Source organism: Trachymyrmex septentrionalis, unplaced genomic scaffold (assembly GCF_001594115.1).
Source record: "Trachymyrmex septentrionalis isolate Tsep2-gDNA-1 unplaced genomic scaffold, Tsep1.0 scaffold132, whole genome shotgun sequence".
NCBI lineage: Eukaryota > Metazoa > Arthropoda > Insecta > Hymenoptera > Formicidae > Trachymyrmex > Trachymyrmex septentrionalis.
Window position 1 is genome coordinate 1,115,288 of NW_017304461.1, and position 22,872 is coordinate 1,138,159.

Below are 22,872 nucleotides of genomic sequence, written 5' to 3' on the forward strand. Positions count from 1 at the left end.
TTGTCCTTTAATTTTCTTTTTAAATAAATTTGATGCTTGTAATGAATTTCATGATAGAGACTTGCGGATATATAAACTTTTAAAGTATTTGAAAAAATAAATAATTATTATTTGCGTGCGGTAAATTAGGTAAATATGTATTTTTCTGTGTAGCATGCCCAAATAATTTCTATTATATTTTCGAATAAACGGAACAGATGATAAGATCGATTGCAAATTCGATTTGATGGATGATCATAAATTGCGAAATGATGGTAGAGACTCGTATGCGATGCAATTGATACATCACGGACAATCTTCGCATTCATAGTCAATATATCGGTCAATAATATATTGACGTCTCTCTCTTTTTCTTGTCTTATGAAATAGAATGACTTCTATACGCGCAAAATTAATTCGATTAATTTCTCAAACTCATTCACTTTGGATTATTAAATTTTTATAATAAAGAATCTCATAAAATAAAATAAATAATAGAATCTCAAATCTTTCATATCACGTCCAAATAATACCACACGAAAACCAATAACTTCTCCGAAAAAACAGTTCAGATCTCAGATTTATCTTCGCCACGGAATTTTATCTCGTGTAGCAAGAAATTGCTATTAATATATTGCGATTTTCTGGATGATTCGTATATCGAAATGTTATTTTTATCGACTCAAATGCGTCCAATGATTCATGTTGAAAGAGAAAAATTTCAGAAATGCGGTCACTGCTCGCGCTATCAAGGAATCCTTTCATATATATTACCGCGTATACGGAGAAAATAATATCTGCCGAATCATCTCGTGTAAAAGGCGCGTTGTTATTTTTCCGAGCGAAAAATAGAGGCGCTATCGATTGACCTTTAGTGCACATGAGAGGTTCATAGTGTCTATCAATTGATACACGATGTGCAACAGAGGGAGAACATTGACCGTGACAGCTTGACACTACTCAGATCTTCAAGTCAATATCGAGCCTTTGTTTACTGCAAGTTTCAATTATTTCACTTACAAACTGATAACGTGTATATGTGTGATGAACGACTTAAACTACATATCGAAGACATTCTTTAATTAGCATAATAATTAAGAGTACAAAAGAATACATATTATAGATGCGAAAAGAATACTGCATATTTGTGACGTTAAGATGAAAGAGTCGGAAGATAATAAGAGACTTGAAATAAAAATGGGGCTAAATGGTACACACTGCAGATGATCTCAAAATAAATTTTGTCTTTTGTATATTTTTCTTTGCTTTTTTTTTAGCTTTTGCATGTTAATTGTGTTGTATTTTTTATGCATATACCTTTTAATTTAATTTACTTTTTAATATCCCGTTTAGAATTTAGAATTTTAATCCTCAACTGAGAAGTCTTTGAAAATTATAGAAAAATAATCTAGAAAAACAAATAAAATTTTATTCTGCAATTAATAGTAAAAAATACAAGAAAATACAGCAGCAGGTATAGAGTGGAAAGTAACCATTTTATTTTTCTTATAAGAAATTCTTGGAAAATATTTTCACATTCAATATATACGGTCCACAATTAAGTTAATTATCATTTTTTTCCCAGTAAAGCAAAAAAGATTATGTAATGTATGTGATGTATAAACTGAAAAATGAGAGCTAATAAAAAGCAATGTTTTTATCTTTTTTCTAACAATAGGAGTTTCTATATGTAATGTCCACAATTAAGGATTTATTATCAAATTGCCTTTGTCCGTTCATAAAATGTTTATATGATATGTGATGTTACTATAACTGAAACATGAGAAAAGATAGTGGAAAGCACCTATTTTTATACTTTTTTTTTAATAGAAATGCTTAGGGAGTTTCTTTACGTCCACTTCTATTCGTTCAATTAAGGGTTGACTATCTCTTTTCTCATTATAAAATGATATGTGGTGTTATACAAACTGAAAAATGAGAAAAGATAAACAGTGGAAAGCACTATTTTTTCTTTTTTTCTCTCTCGCCCTCCCCCCTCCCTTTTTTTTGTAAAAGTTCCTAGAAAATTTCTTCAATATGTAATGTCTAAAGATTGATCATCAAATTTGTTTTCCTCATCCATAAAGCAAAAATGATTATGTGATATATTATACATATTGTGTAATGTTACACAAACAGAAAATGAGAAAAAATAAGCAATAAACAGCCGAGAATTAATAAAGTATCGATTCGTTAAACCAACCAAGATTGGAGGTCCAGCTTCTTACGGTGACATAGCCCTGATTTTACGTAACATTATGTCAGCTATAAAAGTGTGATAGTATCGACTGATCTTTCTGAAGCGCTGTCACGCTGTTCAACAGAGAGAATGTTGACTGTGAGGGACGTGAATGACTTTGAATATCCGTTTTCGCAAATCGTTAAACGCATATCTACATTCACTTTGACTATTCGACTATGACAGCACGATAATGTCATCGATTGAGTGCATCGAATCAACGCAGTGCAAGAACGGCCTTGAACGGTGCGAATGACTTTGAAAGGCCTCTTTTCGCTTAACTTGAAAGAGTGGTATATTTTTACGTAACGTTTCGTAGTAATCATTGCCTTATCAGCCGGACCTTTCTGCTGACACCTCACAAGGAATTAAAGAAGAACGTCAACCGAATGACAGAAGAATGAATAGAATGAGCAAGAATGAATAAAATAAAAAAAAAGACTCTTTGAGATCAAATCGCGATACTCGAAGTGAATGACTTTAAAGGAATGTAACAGTTAAAGTCATTGCACGGCTCTGAGATAAAAAGACAAGTCAAGTAATCTTATTATAAATTATAGTATCACATAGTCTTTCATAATTATGTGTAAATACATGTATGTATATGAAATTGTATGTAGAAATACAAAGATTTTTAATAGCAATTCAAATCATAGAGAGTTCAAAAATTAGTATCTTAGAAAACAGAGAAATTATCGTCGGGAAAAGAAGAAATTTAATAATTCTTTTGAAAGTAAAAGAGAGATCGACAATCTTGAATTCCTGTCTTATAAAACAAATTCATACATAATCTATAATACATTTATGCATTTTTATGGATGATTCATCATAAAACTATTTGCGAGTGTAACATGTAACAGGACTTAGCACCTGTCCTTAAGAACTGCAGCAAAGTAACATTTGTTGTTCCACATTCGAGTCTTCTCGCAGAAGATAGTTTACTATAGCGTGCAATTATACAGTTTAGCATATGGCTCTCGTCCTTCTTGATCTTCGCGCCGTGGAAATGACACTAGCTGTTCCCGATTCGAGTCGTTCCATGTAGTCCACGTTCGAGTCGCGGTGAGAGTAAACAACACTTTCGAAACAACGATAGTCATTAGAGACAACGATCATCAGGTCGCGACGCGGCTTAATTACCTTGGCGGATGTGTGCCGCGGGAGAAAATCGTTACGAATTTCCCGGCAGTTACTATAGTACGCTTTATGCTACGTGAGAAATTTTGTGAGGTATGGTAACAGTATGATATCGTATCAAATCCGCTTATGTAAAAATCGCGTTCCATTACGCGGTTTCGCGTCATGCCGCGTTTTTATCAGATCGTACCGTTGCGGTTGCAATATGTATACGCATGCAGTGGCTATAAATATCGACTGTTGCTTTCATCGTTCCTCGTTTCTTAGTACAACGCGTACCTTAAGACGAGAAATCGATATATTGAAATAATATTATATAGATCAATGATTTCGGCGAACTGAATGATGTAATGGGACGATTTGATCGTTGCGAGAAATCGTGGACTACTTTCGGCAGAAAAGCTTTGCAACTGTTGTAAGATTCTTTAATCCTTCATCGGCAATTATAAAATCTTTATCATTCATCTGCAATCTGGATTGTTGAACTTGAATACAAATTCTTTACATTGCTCTGGACTGCATACAAGTTTGAAAAAATTCTTACATATTTGTGAAAGCTTCGAGTTCTTATTATCTTATTTATTTTTTACATGTGATTGTATGAAACTGCATGTGGAAATGTTGAGATTTCTAATAGTAATTTTGAACCACAGAGTTTCGAGAACTAGGATCTTATAATAGAAAACAGAGAAACATTTTGCCATCAAGAAAAAAGAAGAGATTTAATAATTCTCTTGGAAAGAGATCGACAATACAGATTCACATTTTATTTACCAGAATTCATGAGAAAAAATCAACTGTACCTTTAAGGGAGTAATTACCCTCTCTAATTGGAGTGATTACCTGAAATGTTGGTGATTTTTTATGACGAACTGAGTAAACGTATAAAAGTAAAGTTTTGAGGAATATATTTATACAACATATAAAAAATATATATAAGTAAAAAAATATATTTTTTATTGACAAATACTTATATAAATAAGATATATATATATACACATATGCATATCGTATTTGTTATTAAAAAATATATTTTTTTACTTTTTATATGTTGTATGAATATTGTTCAAAACTTTACTTTCGTGTGTTTATTTAGCTCCTTATAAATAAAAAATTGTCAAAAATTTCAGACAATCTGACCCTCCAGTCTCTTATAAATAAAGTCCGACGAAGGATTCATAGATTCATTCTTGCCCTCAGTTCCTTATTATATCTCAATGTATAAATCATTCATATGTTAAAAATCTTGTAACAGTTGCAAAGCTGTATTTAATTCTATTGAACGCAGTCATTCTCTTACAGAATTGAAACGACACAATAACTATTTTATCTTCGTAATGGAAATCTCGCGTGGTATAAACAGGCTTATTGAACGATAATTTTTTCGTACGGAACACGACGAATGGATGTCTTCGTTCCGTAAGATTATTGATCGGTCGGTAGTGTGCTTTCGTGTGTTCCATCGGTCTGGCGAATCAGCGGCACGAGGATCGAGAATGCCCTTTCTTTCGAGTAATCCTCTTTATTAATTCCTCGGATCAATGACGCAGGTCACAGATCCCTCATCTAATTACGCCCTCACTAATGCACTTCCCTTGCAAAAGTTAAGCGAATTTTATGGATACTACGAATTGCTCAATACGATCGCGACATGTAAGACGACAAAGATAAAACTCATGAGATAATTCCCAGCCGTCGTCATTAATGGCGCTATAATTTCCAGACACGATAGAATAAAAAGACGGTCGTGTCATCGGTGATTGTACCTACTATGTAATATGTATCCTAGTAAGTATGCTTATGCAACATAAATTGCAAGGCGCAACACAATGCTTTGCACGTTGTGTTATCCTTTCATATTTCATCGAGTTAAGATTATCGACATTTCTACGAATTTCTGTGACTTTACGTAGTCAAACATATAATCTACGATTTACAAAAAAATTAAAAGAAAAAGTCTTCCTTAAAACTCTGCAAATTATTTCAGCTAGTAATAAAATTACAAAGAAACGCGTAATTTATATTTTTATAAAACTTATCATTCATAATTTGATTGCCATATTTAAGTGGCACGTAAAGGCCACGTCATGCATTTGTGGATGACAACTTATTTATCTGATTAAAAGTAATTTTATTAAATACTTAAGAGCTTAAGGAACTGATATAAATTATTACAAGATATAAAAAAATAATAATACATTAATTTCACATTTTTAATAATATGTTAATATATTCTGTCTAGTTATAAATTATATAACTAGACAGAAAAAAAAAGAAAGAAACTTCTCTTTGTATTGAATTATAAATCAAGTATATTAAAATAATATACTAAATTTAATTAAGCTCATTGCCGGAATCAGTTTGGCCGTCAAATGTTAATATGAGATCATCATAAAATCGTATATAATACTTTGAAATAATGATTGGAAAACTTTCAGGAATAATACAGCAATATCTTACAGCGTCTCGTCTTTACATTCTCGAATCATGATGTGATTTAAACCACGAAGTTTCGCCACATATTTCTCTCAATAACACAACGGATTTAATTCAAACTGCTGAAGCTCTGGCAAATCACAAGGATAGTAAATATTATTCTATTCACGAATATAACACGATTATAACTGGAGATGTTAACAAGGTGATGAATACAAAACAAGGAGTTGATAATTTCGCTTGAAGAATTCTAGAACATGTTCGTTTAAATTAGGGCAGATTCATAAATTGAAACAAACGCTGACTATTGTTAACGCCCACGTGAAGTGTGAGAAAGAAAGCGTGATAATCTAAAATTTCTCCAAAAACTTTGTTTTATCGTAACGGGAGCACGAAGAGAATATCCGAAAACTTTATTTTATTGTAACAGCAGCACGGGAAGAATATTCGGGCGACATTTCCATGGCGACGAATCGGAACTATACTTTTTGGCACACCCCGTAAATCTATAAAGCATTCCGTGCAACTACGCGTCAGCGAGATCGATAATTAAATGGAGCTCGAGGTCCGTAGGGTTTCACGACTTATCAGGTCAGAACAAGACTCCAATAATGCATCTATTTACGAAATAAACTCACCTATTTTCATCAAGACATTTCGGGATGCAATATGTTGAGGTATATTGACAGTTTACTCGAAAATAGCATTTGAGAAAAATAAATGCGAAGAAGATATGACAAATTCCTGAAATATGAGATTGCAAAGAAGAGATATAAGATGTAAATACAAAAAAGGATGTATATATTGCTTTATATCACTAGCCGGAAAAGAGATAAAAATACTTTTATCGTTTAGAGTAAAAACATGGAATAACGTATATTTATACAAGGTAAATCATAAATTATGTTTTATTTCGAAAATGTTCCTGTAGAACAGATGTTCGTAGAACAAATATGAAGAACAAATATTTCGTTATCGAAATAATGGACACAGATTTGATAATAACTGATAATGAGTAGGCATGGTCAGGCATGAGTGAAAAATAAATAAGACTTTCTGAGCATCTCTTGTAAACGAAAAAAATATCCTTCATCTAAAACTTTTACATGAAGTCATATTATTTGATATTATTGTATTTATATCCATTATTTCGATAACAAAGCATTTGCGACTTGATGTTCATAGAAACATTTCTTTCTTTTTTTATCCAAGTGAACATATTACGAAATTTTAAAACATGACTCATCTATATGAATTAAAAACTGTATTAATAAAAACTTTTATCTGCTACATTCTTCAAATTCTAAATTCTAAATTTCGACATTTCGATATTATACTTTGCTAAGTTATGTTATTTTTAATGTATATTATATATTACATTTTAATTCTTATTTAAATTGTTGCACTCTTATACACGTGAATCATACAAGTGCCGTTAATTCCCGCAACGAGAAGATTTACTGACGGACCATCGAAGGATTATATCACGTGTAAAACATTTATTTAATCATGGATGTATGCAAATTACAAACCTCTACGTAAAGCTCGCCGTTAACTCTCTTACCAGATATCGGCTTCTGCCTTTACGTAAAAAGCAAATCAAATAAGATTTTATCAGTTTTTCATTCAGTGTCTATGCACGACGTTTATTCTAAAAACGCGACAATGAATAATGACGTCATTGTTAAATAATTATCCCAGTAAAAATTGCCTTTACCGCGTGAACAGAGATAGATAGAAGTCCCGAGCTCCGGTAAAAGGGTGAAGGCTAAAATAGACGACGATCGATTTTGCTGAATGCGGGCTGGATTCATTGAGATATGCGCTCGCCGGGGGTCAAATCGTACATTGACAAAAAAATAGTAGTTGCGACTATAAATACATGTTATCATAATTAAAGTTATTACTATTGTAATATTATTAATAACTATATATATAATTCATATCAATAAATATATATATAGTTGGCAATCGAAAATAAATATTAGGTTGAGTAAAAAGTCATCGCGTATTTTTTAGCTCAAAGTTGTATATACAATATCTTCGTCAATAATGAATGAAATTCAAATTTAAGAAAAGGGTTTTAAAGCTTGAAATCTCTACTTTTAAAAGCTTATCACATTTTTTAAGTTTATATGAGTTTGATAATTTTTACATACCAAAAACTACGAGCTAAAAAAGACGAAAAATTTTCTTCTCACTTTGTGGATTTGTAACGTGTCCAAAACGAATTTGAGAAAATTTTCGATTACATATCGTGAAAGCTTGATACTTTCCCTACAAAATCGTTTTTTTTTAATATTCCTACGACTTTTGATTACTGAGTTATCGCGGATTAAATAAAAGAATTATTTTGACTTTAATTGCTCATAACTCCATTAAAAATTGTCGTATCGTATCATTTAAAAAAGAGATTTTTAAAGCTGAAACTTTACTCTATTAAGATATATTTATATTGTTGGTAAGAAAGTAATTGCGGTTTTTACTGATAGATGTCTTTTAAAAAAACGCGATGACTTTTTACTTAACCTAATATATTATATAATATATTATAACTACCATAAAAATGGTTACAATTATTTATCTAACTATAATTTGTAGTAATTTTTTTGGGACAACAATTGGTCTGTTTCTGTCCTGCACTAGACTGTACTAGAAGGGTAGTATTTCATTTGTGCGTTTTTGTCGTATGACAAATTTTTCAAGCCTATTGATTGGCTATAAGATGGAAAGATCCGAGGATCTCTCTGTGTTCTGTACACATTTGTCGTACGAAAAAAACGCACAAATGAAATAGCATCTGAACTCTCTTTCTCGTTTTCGACAAATATCAAACATATACTTATTTCACTTTAAGCTCCAAAAGTGTACACTAGTTCAACCACAGAAAACAGACCTCATGTAAAATAGAATAAAAAATGACTATCAGTTATAGTTAAATTGTGGTATTTGCAACCATTTATGATAAGAATAACTATACTCATAATAATTATATTCATTTTCTGTTGCCAACTAAATTATACATGGTGTCCCATTGTAACTTAGACACCAAGATATCTCGAAAACAAAAATGTTTCGAATAAAAGTTGTAAGGTTTGAAGAGAGCCAGCAGATGCCAGTATATGTAATTATAGTACCAAAAATTTTTCTCTCAATGTAGGAAGAGAGGATGATACAGCCTTGTGACTATCAATTAGCTATCAAAAGTCATCCCGTCCCAACAGCGCATTTCGCCCGGGCGTTATAACGGAAGGAAATTATCAGTGATATGTAATCGTCAAACAGTCGTCATGACTAACGGTTGCTACTGAGAGAAGTTCGTCATCTTGAAAATCGGCGCTTGTCCGTCGAAAAAGGAAACGTGTCCGAAGCCTTCTTTCCCGTTAATTTCAAACACGGCAATATCATTATGTATATATATATATATGAGATATGTACACAAGATACGTTCTGTTTACATAGTTAATATATGCCTTCGTAGTTCGAAATTTCGCGTGAATTTCACATGAATTTAAGTGACAGTCTATACATTAACAATAAGAGAAAAATACTTTATATTTATGACTATATGTATGATCAAATAATAATGGTTGAGTTTTATTTTTATAGTTATTTGACTTTTATATTATAATTATAATAATATTAATAATTATTCTATTAATATATTTTTTTAATGTATTTAATTGGCATCGAAAATGATTGTAAATTATAATCAAAATATGATAATTGTAACCATTTTCTTCTTTCAATGTATAGACTGTCCTTTCTGATAACCAAAGCGGACGAAGAAATATAGAAAAATGTTTGAAAAGTGCAATAAACCTGTATATTCGTTTATAATTGTTAATTATATCTAATTATTTTCGAGACAACCATATGTTCTTTTTTTGGCACACACATATAGAACTAATTATAATAATTATTACTAGTATTATAGCAGTAATAATTATAAAAATAAAGCTCCTAACCATAATTATTTTACCATGCAATTATAATAAAAAATACCACTTTTCTTTTAGTGTACAATTAACGCTATGATTTTTTATCTTATTTTTTAATAATTGCGTTTGAAGATACACGCAAAAAAGCAACTAAAAGAATAAATTTTGTTGCATGAATGCTCTTTTATCTTTTACGAATACTAAATTTTAGAGCAACTAAATCTACTTCGTGTGTGAAAATTTTATCGTGTTTTCCTTTTACGTTTTATCATTTTCTTTTTTATTTGCATGCTATCAACACGCAACCTAAATAAAAATGTAAACGTCCTTGGTTTAATTAATTAAATTAATCTGAGTGGGAGAACTTTATCTATAAAGTTCAAGGTACTGCTGAAGGGTACTTCATTCTCCTCGAAGAGATTTTTATAGATCATTCTCCAGAAGAGTTTCAAACAAATCGTACTTAATCAAATTAAAATTAAAAATCAGATATTGGTAGGAAAAAAAGGAGTAAAGATTTCATTTTAATTTTGTTCGCCCACATGCTTCAATAATGTGGCGATAATTATGCCAAACAGTACTCGAATAAATGAGAAGAAATACTCCGAAGATATTATCGTTATTCGAAAGATAAAATGCGGAAAAAACAGCTTTCTTCAGCTTTTTCTGTTAAGTATGTATTTTGATATGGGCATAATATCTACTGATTATCTCGAAATGAAAGATCCGCTTTCGCAACCGCGGGCGCAATCCGGTTTCGATAGCGGACATCATTTTCGAATTAATATACGAAAGTGACATTTGCATGCGATCGCAATTTTTGCTTAAAAGTGACCGTGTATTGGAATTTACGTGTTTTTTAGACTGATCTGAAATTCTAAAGTCGTATTCCCGCTTACGAATGTCTGATGAGCCAGAATACGACTTGTAAATAAATCACGGCGACTCTATATATACTTTTCCCCATCGAATTTCTACAGAAAATTTTAATTTCTCTGTGCTTTTTTTTAGAAAAAAAGAACAATGTACATTAAGAGAAAAAAATGATTGCAGTTATATAATTATAATTTAACTATACTTTATAGTTTTGGTTCATTATTATTTAATTTTAATTTTTAATCCAATTAAGATTAAATTATCTTCATTTTTTAAAATAATTTATAGTCATTTTTGGTGCAATTACAGTCACAAATACGAAATATATTTATAAATATTTATAATTAATATCACATCATTACATATAATAATTATATTAATAACTATATATAATAATTATTATACTTATATAATAATTGATTATATTGTATATATTTTTAATTATTTAATAACACAGATTCATACTTTTCTCTTAATGTAGTGTTTTCGTTCCGTTTATTAATATAAAAAAGAAGTTACGAAGAGAAGAGAAAGTACCCATTCACTTTTGATGCGCATAATGCGAGCGTAATATCAATATTTTTATATATAATTCTAATTAATATTCTTGCGTATGCTTGATGCGCAATTAACGTCCCTGATTCTCCTTCTCAGTATCAAAAATAGCGTATTAATGATCACATGGGTCAGAGAAAAGACTCCAGAAATCGAACATGCGTGATACGAGAGGCCTATCCCTTTTCCACGTTTCGCTTTCTAACCTCCCTATGCGATACCTTTTTCTTTCTCTTTTTAAAAGTCTGAATGTTTTCGTCTTTCAAACGCAACGAGCAAACTACAGCTGAAAAGAAGTTCTATCTGGAATCATTTTCCTTCTGGATAAAGTTACTAGTACTCTTTTAAAACTACATGTACTCTTCTTGAAGTCTCATAGAACTTCCCTAGTTATTAATTAAATTAATTAAAAGTTTATACATTTATAAAATTATATTAATAAGAATTGTCAATCAGAAAAATTATGTTCTAGAAATATTAGTTTATTAAATACCTACATTTAAAATAGAAAAAAGTATACCCCCTCCTCAGTCCTCTTCCGCTAACGGAATTTTTTTTTTTTTAATATGCATATGTATCGTTTTCTTATGATTCAGATATGATAACTCTACTCCAAGGGATGACGATTACTATTATTACACTCTCCAGAAGCTCCATTGTTCACTCAGATAGCATTCCAAAGCACGCGTTCCTGAACAGAGACACATTTCGCAGAATTGTCGCAAGATTATAGTGAGAAGCGTGAAGTGGAAATCCTGTGAAAATCCTACAAGTGCAAGCACGCATTCAAAGTTGGCACAATCGACTTCGATTGCTTTAATTGCCACGTCAATGTACATGTCAATGTGGAAAGGAGAATTAAACCCGACGTTCCGCGGTCGATCTCGTTCAACCATGCCCGTCTGAGAAATTGCTTAACGCCGAGGATTCGCGCGAGACCAGTGGAGAGGGCAAGTCGCTCGCTCCTCGCCTTCTTTCGCGAAAGCAGGCAAATAGGAAAAGGTGAGCGACTCGACGTCTCCCTATGTCTCCCTCGCTGTGAATCAACAGCACAAACGGCCACGAAATCTCACCGAAATCGGAGCAGGCGACACCCTGTGACGTCCTTTTCCCTATCAAGAATTCCAACAATCGGATGACAAATTCCATATTTTATCAATGTTTTTTTCCTCAATTTGAAAATTGGAAATACAAAGAGAAAAAAAACAGTACCAGGTCAAAGTGTCAATTAAAATTTAAAAAATGATCGAAATGGCGTGAAAGGATGGCACTTGACGGACATATCGCTGCAAATCCGAAATGTGTAAAAATAACACTATGCTGCATAGAAATATGGATTTATATTATACATTCAAACATGTATCACGGTGCCATTTTTACACGGAAGACTATCTCTAAATTCTTTCAAGTGGAATCTCACTCTAAAGAGTGAAAATTGAGGCAGTCTTGAAAATGGCTCCATGTTCAATCCTTAAGAGTGAGATTTCACTTTTCAAAGTGAAATTCGTTTTAAAAATTTTAGGAACTAAATAACACATACATATATACGAAGTGACTTTTTCTACACTTGGACTTGGATTTGCAGTGATATCGGTGGGGGCAAACTTTCACTCTCTACTCACAGTCGAGATGCTTCTTCTTGGGGCCAATCATCTCCTCCGTGGTAGCCTTACAGACGGACTTGGCGAGGCCCTGGCCAGCAAGACTGTGCCTCGCGGCCAACAGCCTGTCGTTGATCGTCTGTCCCGCCATACTGTCCCGCTGTCACAGAGCAGTGGTAGCAGAAGTCAGCAGCAGTTGACGTTTGCGGTGAAGATCGCGTATCCTCCCTCGACAATTCTCCGCCCTGGCTTAGTCTTATCACCCTCGGTTACACCAGTGGAACGAACGACGAAAGGATCGCGCGATTACGATGGCTTCAAGAACGAAAACAGGGACGAGGAATTTCTCGAGGGGTTTCCTCGAGAAACGGTCGCGAGAAACGAGGTGAAGTTGGCCGTCCTTGAACGCGACGCGAATGGACGGACGGGAACGAGACTACGGGAGTTCGGGAGCACTCCGGATTAACTTCACCTCGTGCACGACACTACGACACGATCACGATCACGGCCACGATACGATACGATACGATACGACACGACACGACACGACAGAGCCGTAGACGAGGCGCTTACCGCGCGAGGCGTCCGCGACGTCCCGCTCACCCCGATATTATACTCGGCCCGTCGCGCGCTGCTTTTCCGGTCCTCCGGCACCTCTCCTCGTTCACTCTCTCGTCCTCCTCCTGCTGCTCCTACTCCTCTACCTCCTCCGCCTCTCCTCGTCCGCCGCCACCACTTCCTCGAGCCGGTTCCTGCGTTCGCGTAACGGAGCGAACGGTAGCCCGCCGCGATTTTTCTCCGCGTTCCACCAGCAGCGGAGCCAGGCAGCTCGCGCTCTCAGCTTTAACGGCTCAGCTGGACGGCGTTACATCGGCGGCTGACGGCGACAGCAGGCTCCTTCTATCTGCCAAGATGGCGGCCGCGCTCAGTGCCGACACTGTCGATCGCAGCGCGCGCCACCCCGCGCCGACCCGGCCGACCAATCACGAGCGCTCGCCGCCGGCCCCACTGTGTGACGTCATTCCCGTCATACTTATTCGGAGCAACCGAAATTTGAAGATCAAACGAAAGTGACGCAAGTCGTTCGAATCAATACCGATTAATTTTCGATCCTTCAATATTTTGTTTCGTTATTGGATATTTTTTATCTCGTTAGTTTTATACTTGAAATGGAATTTTTTTACGACTTACAAGCGATATTGGCAACGCGGTTTCCTAAGCTGTTACGACGCCGACCATCGATTGAAAATATAGTGTGAAGTTAACGCTCGTCCGTTGTAGGACTGCATAGTTACCAACGTGCGAATTGCAATTCTCTAAAAGTTTATGATCGAATTAAGGAAAGTATTTCAAATTCTATAGTTTTTTATTGTTTACAATTCTTTTCTAAACGAGACGGTTTGACAAAAAAAAACGAAAAACTTTCAAAACTTTTTTTCTGTATATATGAAAATTACTTCACTCATTCATGTAAATTCATTTTCATCGCTAATTTCGAAGAACAATAGAGAGGGCGTTAGTTCTCGGAAAATGTGCAGCAGCTGTTTCAATTCATACTTCTTACAGAAATTCACATCTAAATTTTATTACAAAAAATTTATAAGGAATCAAATAAATGATCTTCCTTGAGATATATGTATTGATATCTTAAAAGATAAATGCGTTCAAGCAGAACAACAAATCATGAGAACGTCAATAACGTTAAAATAAATTGTTATTGATTGAAAAGTAATTTAATAAGTACTTATTTTAGAGCAATTTTCACTTTGATATTGTGATGATTTTGCTTTTTAAATATCATACGCGATACGTTAATTTTCAATCAATTTCGAAGTTATAGGAACAAAATAATTATGATTTGACTAAAACTGTTTTTGTTATAAAATAACGGCTATATATCTCAATAATATTTAATAAACAAAAAATGCGACGTTTCAAATTGTAATTTCAGTATTAAGTATTTCGAAAGTATATAAACAAAAATAATTTGACTAAAGATCCTTTTGTTATTATATCAAATAACAGCTTTAATAATATTGTATTAGCTTAATACTTCAATAATTTTTAATAAACCTAATTTAGTTATACCTTCATTATTTGCGACTTTTTCCAAACAGATAGTTATGTTTCCATCGCACGTTTACGTGTCCATTATGTTTCTTTTGCGTCATTTCTCATTGATTGCACAACTTTAATCCGGTTTTTGGTTTGTCCTTCAATGACAATAATATTGGACAATCAAACGACTCATAATCGAATATCGTGACCAATGCAACGCATTTTCTTATATATATTTCGAAAAAATAATACGCCAAAAGAATAACATGAAATAAGACAAAAAGAATTTCAGTTTTGTGCACAAAAATAAATCGCCGATCGACTGCAAAAAGTTTAGTTTGAAAAACAATATAGCGAGACGAAAACAATTGTGGCAACTCTAATTAACAATAATAGTAAATTAGTTCACTTGTATTTTCTGTATGTTTAATGTGAAATATGTAAACAATTAAATGTGCAATCGATCAAATTTTTATATTTTGTATATACATAGTCGCCAATAAATTTATCATGAATTCGATGGATATATAAAAATAATTGAAAATCGCCGTGACCGATAATCGGTGACTAAGTTTATGACATTACAGTAACCTGCTTGCAAAAATATATTTAAGATAAAATTAATTTTTTATTGTTACAGAAAGAAGATTAGAAATTAGAGACGAATATATATCGTAATTAGAATTGTTATATACGATTCTGTTTATAAACTATAATTATTATCTAATTCAAAGAGTTTGGCCGAAATCGCTTTTGTTATATATTGCGCGTTGTTGCGTCATCAGATTTTATATTTATATTAAAATAATATATCTCGAGATAAATAAAATCGTTTTATTAATAAAATTTTAAAATCAAATTTAAAACAATGTTAAATATTATATCGGATAAATAAATATCAGAAAAAAACGAGACCGGTAAAATAAATGCTTATTTTAATTGCTAAAATTTACTAATTTATTTAATTAAAAAATTTTCCAAATTACCAATTTATGTAATTAGCTTTATCTTACCAATTTATGTAATTAATAAAAAAATAACCCCGCGCCGTTATTTTTCAGAACTTCGACCAAATTATAATTAAATTAAACAATGATTATATATATAAGTTTTTCATGTTATACCTTTTTACTATTTTTTGTCATAAATAAAATATCGTGCGAGTTTTTTTATATATGAAATCTATGTGGCTGTATTCCAAATTTCGTTGCTAATCTAGTGCTGAAAATTTATATAGTGCACACAACGTAGGCTATGATCAAAGTCTGTTACAAAAATGCTTTAAAGCATTTGATTGACGAATTAGAAGAAAGAATGTTACAAATTAATCAAAAAATGCTTGAAAGCATTTGTAGCACCGCGTTGGCAGTAGTTACGTGTAAACTATAGATTTTCAGCGCTGATAGTGAATTTTTTTGGAGCACAGCTATATCGGTCCCTGGAACGTGACTGGAGCGCCAATTGAGGTCGACCCGGTCGACCGCGCGACGAAGCGTGCTTTGCGACTCGGAGCGCGGTTCACTCCGGTTCAGTGCGGCGAAGTTGGCCGATAAGCGTGTGTGTGCGCGTTCTGTACTCGCGAAGTTGGAGATCCAAAAGACATTCGGCCGGAAAACGTAGAATTGTGGCGCGTGTAGTTCACATTTCTACTGAATTCTCTGAATCCCGGCTGATCCCGGTCCCGGTTATTCAAGATTTTGCGACACACGTTCCGTGCGATCAGGAGGATGACGACGGCGGTTGACAAGGAGGAAGCACGGAAGCGCCTGACGCCGCTGCAATGGCATGTGACGCAAGAGAAGGGCACGGAGAGGTGAGGGCCACATGTGCGGAACTTGGAAGTCATACTACCGCTGATACCGGCGTCCTCGAGAACGCTCCCCAGGGGTTTGCTTACGGCGACGACGACGACGTCGATGACGACGTGGTATCGAACGGTTTCTGTTTTAGTGGCCAAGATAATAATCCAAGCGAGATCGCACCGGATCCGGTTCAGTTTATCTGGTTATAGCCCAAGCAGGACAACAGGTCATGATAACGTCAAAATATGACATTAAAATCATCTGAAAAGTAATTATTTTAGAGTCATTTTGATATGACTTTTTTTGTTCTGCTTGGAGTCTTGTTACGAGGAACCGGTCTGGAAATGAGTTTCTTTTGACGATACTTTTAAAGAAAATTTGCCACGCACCAGCTTACTCAAAGCGGAAATCTTATTCTTCCGTTAACAATTGCGACCTACTTCCTGTTATCGCGCTCAGCGAAGAGACGTCAGCTGATGCTGTAATGGGCGATCAAAGCGCAACATGGAGTTGCGCAACGTATAATTATATTGCTGACACAGACGGATGTTATTTGTCGTCTGCTCCATATTTACGCAATCTGCCGGGTGGATTCTCGCCACTTGGCTTGGTTATTTAGAAATGTTCCGCTTAAATTCCGAGCAAGTCAAACTTACTCTGAAGTATATAAAAATAATATCAATATACACCATGTATGTTCATCCGATACGATTTTATGCGTGTAAAAATTAATAACATAATAGTTATAATATATTAACAATTAATATATTATTAATAGTAATTCTATACAACATGAAATATTTCAGAAATTTTTCCAAAATATTTTATTTTGAAATATTTCAGGAATTTTTTATGAAATATTTCTAAAGTAATAATTGTCCAGGAAATCAGAGTTTTTGAAATATTCTTTTTTTCAAATTTCTAAAATATTTTAGTAAAACAGTTTGCAATATTTTAAAATGTTTTACAATTTTTTATGAAATTTTGTTTATGAGTTTATATATTATATAGTTTGTTAAAATATTTCAAACAATTATTCACATAAATATTTCACATAAATATGCGTATAGGGTATTATAATACATCAATATTATAATTTCCATTTAATAATATGTATAGAGTCATACTCTGTAAATTCTTTGGTTTCTTTGAAATTTCATTCTTCAGAATAAGATTTATTCTAAAAGTTTTAGAGATAATATATATATTATATTACATTTATATTTTATTTAAACATTAAGATTCGCTTTGACTGAATATATAATTTTTTTTATTTAATTACATTTACATTGTTGAATGAAAAATTACAACATTGATGTACTGTTAATTGAAATTTGCTAGAATTTCTCACGTTGCATATCGCAAATAAGATGGCAACGTGACATAATTTACTACGACTGTCGTGAATTAAAGATAAAAAGACACGAATTTCTACACGCTCGTTCAAGCGTTCAATCTTGGACGAGGAACACCGAAATAACTTTTTCAAGAGCGTCCCTTTGTATGTTTGCGCGTGAACGGTCTCATGGCCAGCAGGTTTAAAAATAAGCTATATGTGTCACGGTTTGTGACCTCCCCCTTTCCACCCCTAATATTGCCACTTCATCATCCCCTGATTCATTCGTTTGTTTGGTGCAGGCCATTTACCGGTTGCTACAACAAATTCTACGAAAAGGGAACGTACACTTGCGTCGTGTGTGACCAAGAACTGTTCTCCTCGGACACTAAATACGACAGCGGATGCGGTTGGCCTGCATTCAACGAGGTTCTGGATCAAGGACGCATTAAACTGACCAAAGACACCTCTCATGGTAAGCGAGAGCCATTATGATTTACCTTCGATAGCGTATCTTTTGTAATTATGCTCGCGTTCTTAGAATGGCAATTCACACCTCACGTTCATCTAAACATTGTACAATAGTCCGCAGGTACATTCAAATTACTTAGAATAGGATATCTGTATCTCGTAAATAAGTTTTCGATTCTAACGTTGTACCTGCTCGCTATTTACAACATCATAATCGCAACGTATATAAGATATGAACAAAATAATATAAACACCTGAAATATACTATCCGCTTGTTTTATTAATAAGAATTAGGATTCGCCATTTATCTTTAATACAAATTCTATATTATTAAAATAGAATCATACATGCTTGAATAGTGTAGCAACTACTACAGTGCAATAATTCTATCATTCTTGTAGTTAGCAAAACATTTAATTGCTTAAAAAATATTGAAGAAAAAAATATGTTTCTCACTCTGCTCTCCAAAACTATTAATAATATTTGAATTCAGTTACAGTTTTTGAAAATAGAACAATTTTAGAAAATAGAGTGAGAAGAAAATTTCCTCCTCTATTCCAACAAGGATAGAATGTGTATTAAAAATAAAAATGATGGGCCAATCTTTTATCAATAAAATAAGTAGAGTATTGCCTAGTAGGTGTTCATATTATTTTGTTTTTTTGTATCATAATTGTACACTTGCATAACATTACTGAGCCTATCCTGGTCACATTTCATTCACTTTCTGCACCTATCCAAAGTAGAAGTCTTTATATTGAGTTTCTCATAAGATTCAATTTTCCATAAAATTATCGCAAATTAATTCGTAGCAAAAATTATGATTACTGTCATTCACTCCTCGCGTCTCATTGATGAATGTAAACATTTTCTTATGTACATAGATATCAATTTAAAAATATTTCTCTTATAATAAAAACAGGAACTGTAGTGTTCATTTATATATGATGTATTTTTCTCTACTGTGTAAATATAATGTTATATATATTAGTTGAAATTTCCTATTCTCCTCGGTTCCTGCATGTACTTGCTTAGAGTGTGATTGTGTTAGACTTACATCACTTTTTCTATGAAACTAATACGCTAGCTGTATATTATGAAACATTGGAAATATGACCAATAGGCTAGATACAAATATCTTATCGTAAACTGTTTATGAGCATAAAGTTATCGACTGCTCGATAAACATAACATTCTTTCGTTTAGTTTAGCTAAAAGTAATAATGTAATAATATCTTCTTTTTATTCGCAAATCCTTAACGCATATAGATCTCATTTTTTAGAAGCATTTGATGCAAATAAACTTTTTTTGCTTTTAAATTACGCCAGTTGAAATAATATTTAATCATTTGCAAGTGTGTTTCAATACTCACAGCTATATGAACTTACAATATTTCTATAACGTAAGTAAATATTTAATAAAGATGAATATGCCGTATAAGTTAAAAAAAAAAAATATATTAGTTACAAATATAATGTAGAGGAGATTATGAGTGCTTTTCAGCAAAAAAGACAATATCGTGTAATACAGTAGTGTAGGATTCCGTGCTTTTCAACTATAGCATAAGTTTATACGATCATACATAGCTAAAATGCTGTATTCGACTGTATCATTTTAAATCACTTTATGAATACCAAATTTTTATATTTTATTACCATTTATTTTTCTGGTAGTGAAATACTGATAAACGGTTTTAAGATTACATTCAGATAAATTTGGACATAGATGCATCAGACCTTTTTCTTGATTTCACTTTAGCGGTAAAATAAAAAAAAAGCTAAATAACGTTTCGGCTACGACACAGTATATGATTGTATTTCGTTGCTGAAAAGTATTCTACCTAGACAAGTTGGGACATACTAATTATTCTTTTAATATTAACGAGATTTTTAATGTTGGCTGCTCAGTTATGTTGCTTTAGTTAAAAAGTTATTTTAGTTAATGTAACTGAGCAGCCAACATTAAAAATCTTGTTATTATTAAAAAAATAATTAGTGTAATCCAAGGTACAATATGTCTTTAGGTGTGCCAGTCTATTTCGATATTGTCAAGTAAGCGTACTATTGAATTGAAAACGTATAACAAGTATCAAATTAACAGAAAAATTAGATATAAAAAATAAAAATGTATATATTGAATGAAACCGTCATATATGTACGCACTTCATCATTATTCTTTTAGTGTCACATGAATGTTAGCTGTCTCCTCATGATTGGTGGATCAATCTTTAGTTTGATTTTCTTCTCATTTCAAGATCTTTTAGATCGCTTCTGTTACTTCTTGAAAATTGTATCCTTGAAAAAAGGGTGTCTGTCTGCGTCTAATCACACTCTATTGTTCTTTCTCCTCTCGTCCTCCCTGATCAATCTCCTGGCTACTACCACTACTGAACCACTTCACTCTCATCACTGAAAAAAAAACAACACCACTGAAAATCGCGCATCGCGTCGAATTAAACGGCGCCAACTAGTCGGCGGCAATCTACTACTGCTGATCGCAAACCCAGATATGGTGCGGACCGAGGTGACCTGTTCGAAATGTGATGCACACCTCGGGCATGTGTTCAACGACGGACCGAAGCCTACGAGGAAGCGTTTCTGCATCAACTCCGCCTCCATAAGCTTCCACTCGGCGGGAGAGGAGAAATCTACGTAAAATCAATATGCGCGTTTATTACATTCTATATTTTACTATATATTTATATAACGAGAGTTGTGTCTCGTGTTATAAATTTATTAAAATACCTTCGTTTTATTTATGTAAAAAGAAATAAAGTAATAATAATTATCGTCGAGATAAATAGGCTGTCTGTAAAGTGAGTTTATTATTATTAGGGAATATTTAACGTTTTATTACTGCTGACGATGTGTTATTAGCAAACATTTCTACGTCGTTTACTACATGCGATTGATTGTAACGTTCGATTGTATATGATTTTCGTAATATATTCGCAAAAATATTCTTTTCTACATTAAAGTTAGCACTTTAATGTAGGAAGTATTCTACGCAAGTTAAGGAATATACTGTTGATGTGACTATAAAGCGTTTCCGATCGACATTTCACTCGCGACGAGAAGCTAATTCCATACTATCAGTTGTCTTGAATCTCATTATATACTCTCTATTTTCGATATTACAAACGTACATGTACATATTCGTATCAAAGTGTAAAAAAGTATAACACCCACGCAGGATGTATGTATTATATATCACATGAGAAAGCGTGACACTGGACAGATGATAGAAACGTCTAATTGAGAGATGTTATTTTTTCAATGAACGCCATAATATGTAAATACCCTACCTATTCTAACTTAATATATTAAATGAGGAACAAAATATAGCAGTCATCATTTCTCGTTCCTCTTACTCATAATACCATTAAGCAGGACAGGGTGTTTTGTATGAAGAAGAGAACATATATTTGTTATAAAATGTTTCCTTATATTGTAACGTTTCAAAACAAACTGAAAGGTGTTATAATACAATATACGCAAAATTCTAGGCGTTATTTTTACAATTCATTATTCCCTTTCTGTTTTTTTTTGCATTCCCTCGCCTTTTGAAATTTTTATCGGCATAAAAATTTCACATTTCTTCCTGAGAGACCAGATTTCTGTCGAATGGTTTCCGATAGCGATAAATGCTTTTTTTTTCTTACAAAAGTTAAAGGATGAACCTTCCGTCATCAGGGAAGGATCAAAATCGAAGATTTCCTTTTTTTCAATCTGCAGTAAAATAGCGACTTTATTACTATAGGCCTACTTCTTTCTTTCGCTCGGAGATCACAAAGCATTTTCAAAAACATCGTAAAATGCTACAGTAAAACATGCATACACACATTTAATGATTCGCGTATTAGGAACCTATTTTTAAGAATCTAAAATGACGATAAAAATACATGTGGCGCACGTAGCGGATTATTAAATGCAATTGGAACGATCAACAAGATATGGACGCGCAAACGGATGCAAAGTTGCCAGCATTTTCGCGTTATATTAAAAGATTCGCCTGCCCGTATTTTTCTCAGAGCTTCTCGTATTTTTCTATACGTTTGCGATGCGTTTCTATTCGTTTGTCAATGTCAAAAATAATGAGTACTTTCGTAGTGCATCACTTATTATTATTACGATAAGGCATGTCTGGTACAATTTTTGTACTTTTGTTCGCACGATAAAAGGATCATACTGTTATCACAGCGAACGTGTCTACATGCTAAGATGCGCTTCAATCGGGTTGTGCGTCGATAGGGGTAATAATTTTTTGTGCAGGCAGTTTTGCATCTCGCGCGACCCGATTTGCAAATAAAACAAATTATAAACGTTAATAGCTGCTAATAGCTGTATTGTTAAAATAACTATCGCGAAAAAAATAACGGAAAGATGAAAGTCTCCAGTAAACATCACCTAAAAACTCAACAATGTAACTTATGTAACACAA

General features: G+C 33.1%; 2 protein-coding genes and 1 long non-coding RNA gene across 18 annotated transcripts in view; 1 reads left to right on the forward strand and 2 right to left on the reverse strand.

The window, feature by feature from the left end:
* The window catches only part of LOC108757101 (phosphatidylinositol-binding clathrin assembly protein LAP), a 36,458-nt gene extending 22,702 nt beyond the window's left edge, over positions 1-13,756 (reverse strand). For 10 of the 15 annotated variants that reach the window (XM_018501453.1, XM_018501463.1, XM_018501456.1 and 7 more), the window contains exon 1: positions 12,786-12,915. In XM_018501453.1, coding sequence (XP_018356955.1) covers positions 12,786-12,915 — 130 coding nt within the window. Of the gene's footprint in view, positions 1-12,785 lie in introns of all 15 variants that reach the window. The other 5 variants (XM_018501455.1, XM_018501460.1, XM_018501452.1 and 2 more) reach the window with 3 other exon arrangements.
* A 2,543-nt stretch (positions 13,757-16,299) lies between these two features.
* On the forward strand, positions 16,300-21,147 carry LOC108757127 (methionine-R-sulfoxide reductase B1). Of its 2 annotated transcripts, none has more exons than XM_018501516.1 (3): positions 16,300-16,635; positions 18,263-18,435; positions 20,939-21,146. In XM_018501516.1, the coding sequence occupies exons 1-3, from the start codon at positions 16,550-16,552 to the stop codon at positions 21,085-21,087; spliced, it is 408 nt and encodes a 135-aa protein (XP_018357018.1). In that variant the 5' UTR covers positions 16,300-16,549; the 3' UTR covers positions 21,088-21,146. The 2 variants fall into 2 exon arrangements, with proteins under 2 accessions (XP_018357018.1, XP_018357019.1); XM_018501517.1 differs by having other exon boundaries at positions 16,497-16,635; positions 20,903-21,147.
* A 932-nt stretch (positions 21,148-22,079) lies between these two features.
* Positions 22,080-22,872, reverse strand: part of LOC108757128 — a 2,092-nt gene continuing 1,299 nt past the window's right edge. Inside the window, exon 2 of the long non-coding RNA XR_001939885.1 lies at positions 22,080-22,838. This is a non-coding gene — a long non-coding RNA (uncharacterized LOC108757128). The remainder of the gene's footprint in view (positions 22,839-22,872) is intronic.